The sequence below is a fragment of the Bos indicus x Bos taurus genome, chromosome 10, assembly GCF_003369695.1.
Source record: "Bos indicus x Bos taurus breed Angus x Brahman F1 hybrid chromosome 10, Bos_hybrid_MaternalHap_v2.0, whole genome shotgun sequence".
NCBI classification, from domain to species: domain Eukaryota; kingdom Metazoa; phylum Chordata; class Mammalia; order Artiodactyla; family Bovidae; genus Bos; species Bos indicus x Bos taurus.
Window position 1 is genome coordinate 13668126 of NC_040085.1, and position 15308 is coordinate 13683433.

At 40.0% G+C, this 15308-nt stretch overlaps 1 protein-coding gene across 9 annotated transcripts in view; it reads left to right on the forward strand.

Moving 5' to 3' along the window:
• NEO1 (neogenin 1) overlaps positions 1–15308 on the forward strand; it is a 239511-nt gene that overhangs the window by 169815 nt on the left and 54388 nt on the right. For 6 of the 9 annotated variants that reach the window (XM_027553167.1, XM_027553159.1, XM_027553165.1 and 3 more), the window contains exons 8-9: positions 5054–5273; positions 11857–12011. In XM_027553167.1, coding sequence (XP_027408968.1) covers positions 5054–5273; positions 11857–12011 — 375 coding nt within the window. The remainder of the gene's footprint in view (positions 1–5053; positions 5274–11856; positions 12012–15308) is intronic. The other 3 variants (XM_027553162.1, XM_027553166.1, XM_027553164.1) reach the window with 1 other exon arrangement.

The window sequence follows — 15308 nt, forward strand, 5'->3', positions numbered from 1 at the left end:
GGAGATGGCAAGAGTGAAAATTGACATTTTAGGAATCAGTGAACAAGAATTAAGGGATTAGATCTGGTAGACAGAGTGCCTGAAGAACTATGGACAGAGGTTCATAACATTGTACAGGAGGCAGTGATCAAAATCATCCCCAAGAAAAAGAAATGCAATAAGGCAAAATGGTTGTCTGAAGAGGCCTTACAAATAGCTGAGAAAAGAAGAGACGCTAAAGGCAAAGGAGAAAAGGAAAGATATACCCATTTGAATGCACAGTTCCAAAGAGTAGCAAAGAGAGATAAAAAAGCCTTCCTCAGAGATCAATGCAAAGAAATAGAGGAAAATAATACAATGGGAAAGACTAGAGGTCTCTTCAAGAACATTAGAGATACCAAGGGTACATTTCATGTAAAGATGGGCACAATAAAGGACAGAAATGGCATGGACCTAACAGAAGCAGAAGATACTAAGAAGAGGTGGCAAGAATACACAGAAGAACTATGCAAACCCGGACAACCATGATGGTGTGGTCACTCACCTAGAGCCAAACATCCTGGAGTGTAAGGCAAGTGGGTCTTAAGAAGCATTACTACAAAGTTGGTGGAGATAATGGCATTTCAGCATCCTGGAGTGTAAGGCAAGTGGGTCTTAAGAAGTATTACTACAAAGTTAGTGGAGATGATGGCATTTCATCTGAGCTGTTTCAAATTCTAAAAGATTATGCTCTTAAAGTGATGCACTCAGAATGCCAACAAATTTGGAAAACTCAGAAGTGGCCACAGGACTGGAAAAGATCAGTCTTCATTCCAATCCCAAAGAAGCGCGATGCCAAAGAATGTTCAAACTATCGCACAGTTGCACTCATTTCACATGCTAGTAAGGCAGTGCTCAAAATCCTTCAAGCTAAGCTTCAACAGTACGTGAATTGAGAACTTCCAGATGTACAAGCTGGATTTAGAAAAGGCAGAGAAACCAGAGATCAAACCGCCAACATCCGTTGGATTATCATTTAAAAAGCAAGGAAATTACAGAAAAACATCTGCTTCATTAACTATGCCAAAGCCTTTGACTGTGTGGATCACAACAGACTGTGGAATTTTCTTTTTTTGGAATTTTCTTAGAGTTGGAAATACCAGACCACCTTACCTGCCTCCTGAGAAGCCTGTATGCAGGTCTGTAAGCAACAGTTAAAATCAGACATGGAATAACAAACTGATGCAAAATTGAGAAAGGAGTATATCAAGGCTATATATTATCACCCTACTTATTTAACTTATATGCAGAGTATATCATGCGAAATGCTGAGCTGGATGAATCACAAGCTGGTATCAAGATTACTGGGAGAAATATCAATAACCTCAGATATGCAGATGACACCACCCTTTGGCAGAAACTGAAGAGGAACTAAAGAGCCTCTTGATGAAGGTGAAAGAGGAGAGTGAAAAACATGGCTTAAAACTCAGCATTCAAAAAACTAAGATCATGGCATCTGGTCTTATCACTTCATGGCAGATAGATGGGGAAAAAATGGAAACAGTGACAGACTTATTTTCTTGGGCTCCAAAATCACTATGGACAGTGACTAGCAGCCATGAAATTAAAAGATGCTTGCTCTTGAAAGAAAAGCTGTGACAAACCTAGACAGTGTATTAAAAAGCAGAGGTATCACTTTGCCAACAAAAAGTCTGTATAGTCAAGTCAAAGCTATAGTTTTCCCAGTAGTCATGTACAGATGTGAAAGCTGGAGCATAAAGAAGGCTGAGCACTGAAGAATTGATGCTTTTGAACTGTGGTGTTGGAGAAGACTCTTGAGAGTCCCTTGGACAGCAGGGAGAACAGACCAGTCCATCCTAAAGGAAATCAGTCCTGAATATTCATTGGAAGGACTGATGCTGAAGCTGAAGCTCCAGTACTTTGGCCACCTGATAGGAAGAGCCAACTCATTGGAGAAGACCTTGGTGCCGGGAAAGATCTAAGGCAGGAGGAGAAGGGAGCGACAGAGGATGAGATGGCTGGATGGAATCACTGACTCGAGGGACATGAGTTTGAGCAAGCTCCGGGAGTTGGTGATGGATAGGGAAGCTTGGCATGCTGCAGTCTATGGGGTTGCAAAGAGTTGGACACAACTGAGCAACTGAACGACAACAACAACATCTTCCCTTAATTTATTAACCTTGTGTTTTTTTAAGAATGTGGATAAAATTAAATTTTTTCATTTGTGTTGAGGTATAATTGACAAATTGGCTCCCCTGAGAGCTCAGTTGGTAAAGAATCCGCCTGCAGTGAAGGAGACCTGATTTGATTCCTGAATTGAGAAGATCTGCTGGAGAAGGGATAGGCTACCCACTCCAGTATTCTGGCCTGGAGAATTCCATGAACAGTCAATGGGGTCGCTAAGAGTCGGACACGACTGAGTGACTTTCACTTCACTTCAGTTGACAAATAAATGATAATATATTTGAAGTGTGCAATATAATTATTTGATACATATACACTGTGAAAACATTCCAACAGTTAAATTAGTTAACACATCCTTTAACTCATATGGTTACCTTTTTGTATGTAAAAATGCTTAAGATCTATACTCTTCAGTAAGGTGAAAGCTTAGATAATTCACATAGACTTTTCTTCTGATAAAGACATCTTAATTTCCCTCTAAGCACTGCTTTAATTGCATGTCTCCATTTTTAATATGTTGTATTTTCATTTCATTCAGTTTAAAATTTTTTATTAATTTTTTATTATTTGTTAAATTTTTTATTTCTTGTGGTTTCTTCTTTGACTCATGGATTGCTTCATTTCCAAATATTTGAGATTTTCCCAGATTTCTTTGGATTCATATATTTGGGGGCTTTGTTGTTGTATATGCATTTGTAGTTGTTATTTTCAAAAAAAGAAATATGTAAATCAGTGATAATAGTGGGAGATTTCAATATCTTGCTCTCAAAAACTGATAACAATTAGAAAAAGTTAAAAAGAATATAGAGAACTTAAAGGATCCTCTCAGTCATCTTGGCCTAGCTAACATAGACTTTCCACCCAATGACTGCAGATACAGATTCTTTTTGAGCATATATGGGACAATTGTTAGGATAATCCACGTGTTGGGACACAAAACAAGTTTCAGTGTCTTTTTAAAGACTGAAGCCATAAAAGGCACAACAGAATTAAATTAGATATCCACAGCAGGTCTATTCTTTGTCTAGAGCTTGCTTTCCCTTGCTATAAAAGTGGTAAATCTCAGAAACTCAGTGATTTTTCTCTTATAACACCTAGTGCATATGCAGCCATTTGTCCTGGGCCTTTGTATTACCTTCATGGGATTTGCAGGCGGGGGGGGGGGAGGGGACTGACAAAAAGAAGCAGGAGCCCCTGACCACTGCCATTACCCTGAATGGCATGACCACAGCTAAAAACTCCTATTAAACCCAGAGGTCTCTTAAGCTAAAAACTATGGTTGGTTTTAACACTCCACTACTTCCTATTCCTAGGAAGGGTGATTTAGCCCTTTTAAATGTATTCTCCATATATAATACAGAGATACAGCAATAGTACCTATTTCATAGAGTTGTAAAGACTACATGAGTCCACATAAAGAATCCTGATAGCTTGGATGGTAAAGAATCCACCTGCAATGTAGGAGACCCGGATGCGATCTCTGGGTCAGGAATACCCTCTGGAGAAGGAAATGGCAACCCACTCCAGTATTCTTGCCTGGAGAATTCCATGGACAGAGGCGCTTGGAGGGATATAGTCCATGGGGTGACAAAGAGTCAGACACGACTGAGTGACTTTCATACAAAGAGCCAGAGTGCCATGTAGGAAGTGCTCAATAAATGGTAGCTGTAGGGAGACTTTACATTGGTCTTCCTCTGTCCCTTCCCTTGGAGTATTTATTCTCACCGGCATATTCATTTAGACTGCCTCAGTTTAAAAGATTCCCTCATTTTCAGGAGGTGGTTTTCCTACTATTTCATTGAAATGAGGTCCAGAATTTTCGTATTTTCCTGTCTGCCTCTCTTCTAACTTCCCCATTAAGGTTATGACACATTTCTAGTGAATTCCTTCATTTGAAAATTGTGAGATTAAAATTAAAATTGTGAGATTAAATGTGTACTGCAAGGTGAAGGATATTTTAGATGTATATTAGGAATGGGCTTCTAAAATCAGAAGTGTCCTGCAACAGAAGGGACATACAGACAAGCATTTGAACAGCAGAGCTCTGATTTGCCACTGCTTCATCTGTCCCATTGAGTCCCTGAAGTCTGCTAGCAGTTGTAATCTGTTACTTGGTAGTGAGGACTGTACCAAACAGATGGAACAATGTATTTTGTGTAAGCACAAAACAATACATATTGTGTTTGTGTGGCTTTGGGATTTGTGATTCATGATACTATACTGTTGTAATTAAATGAATTGATAAGATGGCAAATGAACTAACTGAGTGAATTGAGGAAGGTTATCAAACTTCCCTGGGTATTGCCAACCACAGAGAGCAGACTTTAATGTTAGATTTCACTTGAAGATGTGACTTTTGAACTCCTGCAGAGCTAGAGGCATACACAGCTCTGCAGTGAGGTCACGATAGTCTGGGGCCCAAGGTAAGTGTAACTAGGCTCAGCCATACTACACACATTGTTCAATATTTGATAAAGTGGGAAAAAATACTGAGGTTCTTATCACGTATAAGACTTACACATGCAAAATTTGACAGATGTTGCATGCTGCCTTCAGAACTAAAGAAAATGCCTTGGGCACTGATGTGCTTCTGTGAGATGTCCTGTCCTCAGCTGTCACCTCCCTTTCCCTCACCCACAGCCATCATAGTGACCAGAAAGCCTGCTTGCTCTGCGGTGGTGTGTCTTGACTAGTGCCCATTAGTTTTCAGTAGTTACCCTTGGCCTGCATGTTAGCCTTCAGTTTAATGGCCTTTTTTATGTTCATTCATTTTATTTTATTTCCCATCGTGGTTTTGTTTATTTCTTTTTTGTTTTTTGTTTTTTCTGTTCTCTTTTTTAAAACCGTCGTGGTTTGCCCTTCATATTCCCCAATATTTGCACATGACAAGATGTTGCCATCCCAACATTACCTCCCACTTCACTGACCAGTGCCACTACTGACCATCTAGCACCAGCCACAGCTGGACCACTGCCTTCAGCCCCACGGGATGTCGTGGCCTCCCTGGTCTCTACCCGCTTCATCAAACTGACGTGGCGGACACCTGCATCCGATCCTCATGGGGACAACCTTACCTACTCTGTCTTCTACACCAAGGAGGGGATTGCTAGGTAAGTGCCTGTATGTCTGGAGCCAGTTGGCTGCATTTTGTCCTCCCAAGACCATTTGTGCCCACCCTGACTCTCTGCTGTGCAGAATCTGTACCAGCTTTCAGTCCAGAAAATGTGGTCACAGAGATACGTTGTTTGTAGTCGTAGGTCATGAAAAGTAAATCCCTAAACAGAGAAGGTCCTGGTGTTCTTTCCTGCCTTTCTGGGATGACTGGGGAGAGGGTAAATAAAGGTATTTAAGTAGAAATATTAAAATGTAACCAAGAATACCCTTTTTAATATGATTCAGTCAAGTACAACCTATAGGCTATGTCTTACTTAGAACTTTCAGATTCTAGAAATTAAGGGTGTTACATCTGCCTGCACCCTTAAGCAGGTGTGGGCTGTTGAGCTCAAGGGGTCTGCTTGATGACATGAGGTTACTAAGTGACCCATTTTCCTAAAACAGTATTTTCATTACATTCCTCTCCATCCCCACTTCTTTCAGGAACTCACATTGCCTCTCCATTGCTTTTGGAGATTTTCCAGAATCACCAGGCTACTTCACTGCACAGTCTACCTGTATTTTATCTATCCAACCTTATTTTCCTTTAACCCTAGTTAACTCACTTTCTAATGAAACCAGTCTAATTCCTGTCACTCTGCAGCCTTTTTTCCCCCCATTTTCTCTTTGGTCACGTTCCCCCTTTCCCGTTTCTCAACTACCACTATAAAATTCAGTTAATCTTTCTTGGCTCAGATTAAGCCCAGTGGAGCCCTCATTAATCTCCCTGTACTTTTTCAGCACATGTAGCTTTTCTCTTCTATGTATATTTGTGCCACTGATATTGGCACTTAGTTATGATAACACATCTGATACTGCCATAGTTGTTACTCTTCTGTTATTTTATGTGTGTTTATGTTGTTTTCCCAGGCAGTCATAGGCTCTTTGGGAGGTCCCACGCCACATGCTGACTGTGTATTCTTAACATTGCTGAGTAGAACCCTTCATTGTGCTGTTACTTCACACCAAAATAAGAAAGCTGAAATACCTGTTTGGGTTAGGGCTCTGGTCCATGCAGTTAAGCTTGTATTTCTACTAGGGTGCTTACATTTGATATATATTGTATTTAATACCAAACTGGCAAGTTCAGAAGGTACAGGAACCTTAGTCAAGTCAGTGCCCCTTGGGTTAAGACTCTGGAGATGCCTAAGTGAGTGACATAATCTGAGTCAGAAGGATCGCGCTGCTCACAGGGTGATGGAGTGTTCATCTGAACACTGCGGTGGATGTTTTGCAGTTAACAGCGATAAGGAAACATCCTGCTGGTCACAGAAAGGCAAGGCATGACTGCCAAACAGCACCTGTCTTGAAATGTTTCCAGTAGACTTTCAAATCCCATTGCAAAGTCCGTGGGGTTTCACAGAAGGACAGAAGCTTTTAGTAATTCCTCAGAAGCAATCTTACATACATCACAGGGTCTTTGCTTCTAGTAGAAGGCCTTCTTGTTCCTTCTACCAGGATTGCATTTCCTTCGCAAACAACTGTCTGGCTTCTTGTCCACCATCCTCAGAAGGTCTCTTCTCGGGTCTTCCGTGACTACCCACCCAACACAGCTTCTTGGTCACTGTCACACACTGGGGCACTTGGTGGCTTGTTCCCAAGCCAGTTGTTAAGTTTTCAAGAAATTTTGCAAACCCAGTGATGACCTGGTAGCTCGAAGTTGGGCGTGGGGGAGTATTTACAGCGACAAGTGCTACAAAGCAGAGCCAGTTGTTAAACATGTTCCGGAACATCACTGTAACATACCACCATGTCTTGTTTTTTAGCTTTTGTGGGTGTTTTTTTTTTCCAGAACACTTAACACTCAGAAATGTTCTCTTTTTATTAACACATTCGTTGCATTTGTCTTGTTCAGTAGAGTATCACCATCAGCTAGAACAGAGCCTGGCTTATCAGTAGCACTTAATAAATATTTGTTGAGTGAGTAATTTCAGACAGTGGAGAAATAATAATTATTCAAAAAATAATGTTGATAGTTAACCCCCATTTAGTAGAAGGAATACAAGTTATATCTTTGTGTATAACAATGTTATAAATGTATCAAAACATATTTTTTAAGACTTGTTAAGTATATTAGAAAAAAGTATAGAAATCATTTTTATCAATTAGCCAGAGCAGGAGGACAAGGCAAGTAGCAATATACATAAAGGAAGAGGATCCAATTTGTGTGTATATTGTTGAAAAGATGGAAAAGTAAGAAAGCTCTGGCCTAGAGTTTTTGGTCAGAATTAGTAAGAGATTATAATAAAGTGTAAGGAAGTTTGGAGCCAAGTGTTAAAATGCAAGTAAGAATCTGGACATGATCAATTAAGAAGGGACCATTTCAGACTCCTGAGCAAGTGTGCACATGGTTTATTAAACAGCTTTTATTAGCAGTCCTTGGCAGGTTCTACACAAGATTAGAGAAGAAGAGTGGTGGAGTCAGGGAGACAAATCAGCAGTAGTTAGGTTGATCTAAACATGTGGGGCTTCCTCCGTGGTGGGAAGTCAGTAAAGAATCTGCCTACAATGCATGAAACCCAGATTCAATCCCTGGGTTGAGAAGATCCCCTGGAAAAGGGAATAGCAACCAACTCTAGTATTATTGCCTGGAGAATTCCACGGACAGAGGAGCCTGGTGGGTTACAGTCCATGGGGTCGTGAAGAATTAGACATAACTGAGCAACTAAACACACACACAAGCATATGGTAGGCCTGGATGGAGATGAGAGCAGTGATTTGCAACAGTAAATCTGGGGAATATTTCAATGGAAGATTCTTGGAGATTGTAGTAATAATTTTTGCTATTTCATTAAGATCATGATTTCTGAATAGAAGCAGTGAAGGAATAGAAATAACACCAAGTCAGAGACTAGATTCTATTAATTGTTTTATAAACAAAATTTATTTAATCTTTATAAGTTTACATTTTTTCATCTAAAAATTGAAGGTAATGTATTATTTTCATAGACAACCTTTCGATGTGAGGGTATATGCCACTGCCTGCATTTACAAATTCCCCTACTTCTTGCATCTGATAATTCAACCACCAGGGGGCACTGTGTGCCTTGGTAATGAGCTGTATGATTCTGTTGGGTACTCTGCTGCTAAGTCGCTTCAGTCGTGTCCGACTCTTAGCAACCCCATGGACTGCAGCCCACCAGGCTCCTCCGTCCATGGGATTTTCCAGGCAAGAGTACTGGAGTGGGTGTCATTGCCTTCTCCGATTGGGTACTCTAGCTTCCTGAAGTTTCAAAGGGCCCTTCCTCTGCCATTTTACCTGTGAAATATTCACTTTTGTTTTCAATGCCTTTAAACAGCAGTATTTTCTATTAGCCACTAAGCGGAAGTACAGAGTAAGTTATTTCAGAAATTAATAGCATTTAGAATTGGGCTTCCCTCATGACTTAGCTGGTAAAGAATCCGCCTGCAACACGGAAGACCTGGGTTGGATCCCTGGGTTGGGAAGATCCCCTGGAGAAAGGAAGGGCTACCCACTCCAGTATTCTGCCCTGGAGAATTCCATGGACTGTGTAGTCCTTGGGGTTGCAAAGAGTTGGACAAGATGGAGCAACTTTCACTTTCAGAATTGGATAAGGGCTTCCCAGGTGGTGCTAGTGGTAAGGCACTGGCCTGCCAGTGCAGGAGACGTAAGAGACGCAGGTTCAATCCCTGGGTCGGGAAGATCCCCTACAGGAGGGCACGGCAACCCACTCCAGTATTCTTGCCTAGAGAATTCCCACGGGCAGAGGAGCCTGGTAGGCCACAGTCCGTAGGGTGCATAGAGTCCGACATGACTGAATCAACTTAGCACACAGCCTTACAAATCTGTTAGTCTGCTCCAGGATCATCAAACTATGTAACATGGGCCAAATCAAACTTGTTTTTATGGCCCAAGACCTAAGAATAAGTTTTACATTTTTCAAGTGGTTACACTTTAATGGGTTATATAAATAACTACAGTTGACCCTTGAACAACATGGGTTTGAATTGTACTTGTTCACTTACATGTGGATTTTTCTCAGTAAATTTGTAGTATAGTACTACAGGATCCACAGTTGGTTGAATCCCCAGATACAGAACTGTGGATAGTGAGGGCCAGCTGTAAAGTTATACTTAGATTTTTAACTGTGGAGATGGTCAGTAATATTTTTCATTTTGTGTCTTGGCCTATAGATACTTACTATCAAGCCCTTTAAGAAAAAATTCACCACCCTGGGCTCATTCTTTCATTTAATACATGAAGAAACTGAAGCCCAGAAAGAATTAGTGACTTTGCAAGCCAGCAGTGTTGCCAGAACTAGAATTGGAGCTCCTAAGTTCTGACCCAGCACTGTCTTGGTACAAATGTACTTTTTTCTTTCTCTTTTGACTCTTAGCTAAGACATTCTAACCTAACTCCCATTGTAACCTCACACATTTATGAAAATTGTCCTTCATAACTCACCCCAAATCTTCCCTGAAGTCAGTTTTATTTCCAGACAGACTTGGTTCTGTGACCTCAGATCAGTCTACTGTTAGAAGTTTTTTTGAGTGTTAGATGTTTGATCTTAGGGAATCATATCAACTATTGATTTTTTCTTATCATAATGCTTCTGTAGAAATTTGTTCTAGGTTTTTTTCCCCTTTTACATTGTTGTTGGTTAGCTGCTAAGTCGTTCGTATTCGACGCTTTTGTGATCTCGTGGACTGTAGTCCGTCAGGCTCCTCTGTCCATGGAATTTCCCAGACAAGAATACTGGAGTGGGTTGGCATTTCCTTCTTCAGAAGATCTTCCCAACCCAGGGATCAAACCCTCATTTCCTGCATTGATAGGTGAATTCTTTACCACTGAGCCACCGGGGAAGCCCCCATTTTACATAGGAACAAACAAAAAGATAAAGATGATATCATTACTATATAAAATTTACACATTAGAAGGCAAATTTCCATTCATTCATTCCACATACATGTGATGCTGCTTTGGTGTATGAACCTTCTGCTAGTGCTTCTGGAGTATGTGAACGTGGATGAAACACTCTCACTTCAATTTAAAGTAAAATAGTGCCCCTTTCACTGTCTTTCTCGGAAAGGTCTTGTTTAAACTTTGATGCGCAGTGAGCAAAACAAACTAATCTGTGCTCTGGCACTGAGCTTTTAGTTTAGTGAAGTGTCACATACCATACTTTGTCTTAGACAGCAGTCATTTGTGATTGGATTGAATGCCAGAAACCTCACATCATAGGAAATCAATTGATACTCTCCTAAATCTTATGATTGAGAGGTTTAGCTGAAGAGAAAATATCAATAGATATCTCAAGAGTCTCTGAGCAGTAACTTTTGTTACCATGATATTTTCCAATGGACCTGACTGTAGACAAGCAGCCTCTATAAGTATGATGTGGGTGGGTACTGTTTGTTTTAATTAACATAAGGTAGTTTAAAGAACCATAGAAAACTATTGAAAAACACTTGAGTCTCTGAAATGCAGATATTCACGTACAATCAGACAAATTGGCATATGGTTGTGTAGAACTTAACAAATTTTAATCTGTTTGTTTAACCATTTATTTAAACAAATTTCAGGGAAAATTATCAATATTTTAAAGTAAGAATTTAATTCAATAGATTTTTAGGCAATTTCAAATAATTTCTCCCACAAAGTAGTTTTGGGCCCTTTTATTACTCTCTCAAGATAGACACAGATCTTTCCTCACATAATCAGTAATTCTTAAAAAAAAAAAAAAAAAGCTATTTGTCTAAAACAAGTATTTTCTTTCACAGTATCCATTGAAAGCAAATACAGTCTTTGTTATAGTAAGCATAGTACACTGAGCATAATTATTGTAGACACACAGACCCCAAAAATAGAGCCTGGAAGCCACCTGTTTTAAAGAACCTGATAACTACTTTTATGTTTTCATCTCATAACACCAGACCACTAGCCATTTGCACCATTTGTGATAAGATTTGCTAAATATTTTAGATCAGTTTGAAAATAATTTTTTAAAAAGTAAGAAATAGATTGTAAAAATCAGAGTAGTTATTAGCTTATCTTATAGATTAGATTCATTTAAATTTTTAATGTTTTGTTCCCAGTTTTAAGTGATAATCTCTAATTTTCCTTTTATTAAGAGTTTAGTATCCAAAAGATACGTAACATTCTTTGATATTTTCTGTGAAAATCGGATCATACCTATAATCACCTTCTGTTTGTCTCCCTAAACATAACCCCTTAAAACTCAGTGATTCTAGTGTACAAAATTTGTGACTAGTTACCCTATTTGAGATGGCACTGAGAAGACTCTTGAAGTTGTGATTATGACCAGCGATACCAGTGATGTTTAAGCAAGAACATCAGTGACTTCTCAGACATCTGTGACATTGGTCTTAACCAGTGTCCATATTCCATGCACCATTCCACCCCCAAAACTTTCCTTTTTTGAGAGTTAATTTGACTTAAATTTATTAAGATTTTGATGCAGTGTGGTGTCTATAGATATTGCAATGAAAATGAAACTGCACATTCTATAAATTTCCATAATCAATGTTATTTCTTTCCAAATCCCTGTTTATCCAAAGGGAACGTGTTGAGAATACCAGTCGCCCAGGAGAAATGCAGGTGACCATTCAAAACCTAATGCCAGCAACAGTGTACATCTTTAGAGTTATGGCTCAAAATAAGCATGGCCCTGGAGAGAGTTCAGCTCCACTGCGGGTAGAAACACAGCCTGAGGGTAAGTCTCCCACCTGTCTGTCAGCCCCACCTGAAGCAAGGCCTGTATGAAGGGCTATCTTATGTATAGCCTGGCGTACCATAGGTGTGCAGGAGATAACAGTACCTCACTTTTAGGGATCTTAGTGAATTAGTTACAGGAGATCAAGTTAACTGCATCACACAGCAGCACATAGTATACGACAGTATAATTCTGCTGGAAGACACCCAGATTTTACCGATTCTTTGGACCCAGTTCAGATGCCGTTCTAAAATCTTCCTCTGATCTTATCTAATATTGTTTTCTACAGTCCTGAGGTACATTATGTATTATTTAAGTTACAAGATGTATTATTGTACATCTTCCTTGAATTATGGTTATGAATATATTTCATTAATTTTATGGCAAAGACAGAGTATTTATTGCCCTTTCATTTCCCACCATGTCCAATGCAGTACCTCACACAGGAAGTAGGTGTTTAATAGTAATTGTCAGTGGAATTGCCCTGGTCTTTATACACACCATACTCTTCAAAATCTCTTCAAGGCTTTACCTTGGACCTGTTGTCTTTTGTGCCAAATAATGTTACTTCCAGTTACATTTCTTAAGATGTTTCCAACTGAAATTAGTGTCAAGGGGGTTTACTTTATAAATGTCTTCTATGTCTTAAGGTTTGGTTTTTCAAACTATAGGTCAGAAATTATGAGAAGCAGTCAAATTTAGAATTAATGCTTTTCTCATGAGGCTTTCTTCTACACTTGTACCTTCTTTTAACACAAGCCATTGTTTTTCTTGGGCGCCTTCTCCAGTTTTCTTTTCCTATTAACTGCACTAGTGTTTCTGTGTTAACAAATTTGCAGCAACAAAAATTCTACTGCAGCTGAGGGGCATGGGCGATAAATTTGAGGAAGCTGCTGACTAGGGTACTAAACAGATTAAATGTATTTACCACTGAAACTATGGAAATAATTCAAGGACTCTGCCTGATGGGTGGAATAAGTAAAGTCAAGAAGCTGTGGAATTTCGCTTTCTAATGCTGCAGTAAGTCGTTCACCCATCAAACAGTTACTGAGGACTTCCTCTACCAGGCCCTGCACAAGCTATCGGAGATGCAGGGGACAGGACAGGAATCCTCCCCTTAAAGAATGAGCAGTCAAGATAGGAGGCCATTCATCATCTCTGTAATAGAGCATTAAAGGTCAGGAATCAAACCCAGGCAACAAGGAGAGGACCCAAAGAGAGCTGGGTGGGGGGTGGGGTGTTGACTTAAGGAAAGAATGTGTTCTCGCTACAGGGAAAGGATGTTGAGTTTCACAATTACTGCGTTCGGATAAGAGCAGGGACAATCTGTTAGATTTCGGACTCAATTTTCCTTCATTAATTCTCACATACAGGCATCATTCATGAGAGATAATGAAATACAGAACAAGGAACGGTTACTGTAAAGTTAGGTAAATCAAATCTGGTTCCTAGGAAAACATGAAACCCCAGGCTGGCCTTAAAGCATTTGGCTTAGAGCAAACATTCTTGGGGAAGGAAACCGCTTGACCCAATCCCAAAACTAGGATTAGCAGTATACACGCAGGGTGAGTCATGATGAAAATGAAAGAGACCACTGAATTCGATTCAGTGCAAGGGTTCCATCCTGGGGCCGTACATGAAAATATTTGTGTGTCTGTACATATTCACGTTTGCTTTTGGAAAGAACCTGTGGTTTTCTTGATCACTTCAGAACCTAAAGTCAGACTACTGAGAATTACAGAACTAAAAAGGGGCACTGTCAAGTTAGAGATGAAAGAAGAGATTTATTGAGTGCCTGTCATGTGCCAGGCACTGTGCTAGGCAGCAAGATGTAAGGATGAGTAAGACTTCTGTTCATACAATAGTCTGGTACCAGACAAGGACTGGTAAATGGGCAGTATTGTGATCATTTATTCAAGGGAGTTTGATTAAAAGAAAGTAGCTAAGAGTATAGATATGAGAGTGGGACCATGAAGAAAGCTGAGAGCCGAAGAATTGATGCTTTTGAATTATGGTGTTGGAGAAGACTCTTGAGAGTCCCTTGAACTGCAAGGAGATCAAACCAGTCAGAAGTAAAGGAAATCAGTCCTGAATATTCATTGGAAGAACTGATGCTGAAGCTGAAGCTCCAATACTTTGGCCACCTGATGCAAAGAACTGACTCATTAGAAAAGACCCTAATGCTGAGAAAGATTGAAGGCAGGAGGAGAAGGGGACGACAGAGGATGAGATGGTAGGATGGCAGCACCAACTCAATGGACATGAGTTTGAGTAAGCTCTGGAAGTTGGTGATGGACAGGGAAGCCTAGCGTGCTGCAGTCTGTGGCGTCACAAAGAGTTTTACGTGACTGAACGACTGAACTGAAGAATATAGATGGAAGGAGCAACAGCTTCTGGGGAGACTGTTTTGGGGATGCAGAGTGACTATTAACATGTTTTGGCAAAAGAGGAGTCAGTGGAAAGAGATTTCATCTGGATGTGTTCAGGCGGGGGTGGGGAGAGCCAAAGTGTTAGAGTCAGCCCTTGGAAAATATTTTACATTTTTAGCTTTTCAAGCCAACTTAAATTTTTTCACATGTTTTAATGCCACTGTACAGACAAAAGAATTTATTAGTGCCTTTTTTAGGATCATATTTGCCTAACTTTAACCAGTGAATATACTGAAAGTGATTTCAAGGGAATTTGTTCTGCTTTCCTTCCCTTTTAAAAAGTTAGAGGAAAGTTTTCCATAGCAGCAGAAGTGTGACAAATCCCACCTGTCAGGCTGTGCAAAATATGCTCTTAACATTAAGTGAATAACATGATTCATGACTAAATAAAGCAAACAACTGTCAGAATAACCATATTCAGGTTTCTCTACTTTGGTAGCTAAACTAATCTTAAGCTGTCATGCTGTTATTTAAGAAAGCCAGTTTGTTTTACATTTTGTTAGTTTCCGCGCCCCCCCCCCCCCTTTCCTTAAGTCTAATGGATGTCTGTTACAAAAACGCTGGCACCAGAGAAATGATTTTCAGATGCAGAGTGTCCACCAGAGTGTAGACACAGGCAGCTGCCCAGGATTTGTATATAAATTGGGACTGGAACCTGACAGTCAGACGAAAAGAATATAGTAAAAAAGGATGTGAACTGGGCAGACGATCGGTCAGTCACTCACTCGTGGGGTCTTCTAGTCACATCTTCCTTCAGAAGGTCTTGTCATAATTCCCTACCTGATCTTCCTGAGTCCACATTTTAGAACCAGGAAGGGCTTGGTTCGCAGCTCCACCACTCACCAATTTTTCCATCATTTGAGAATGG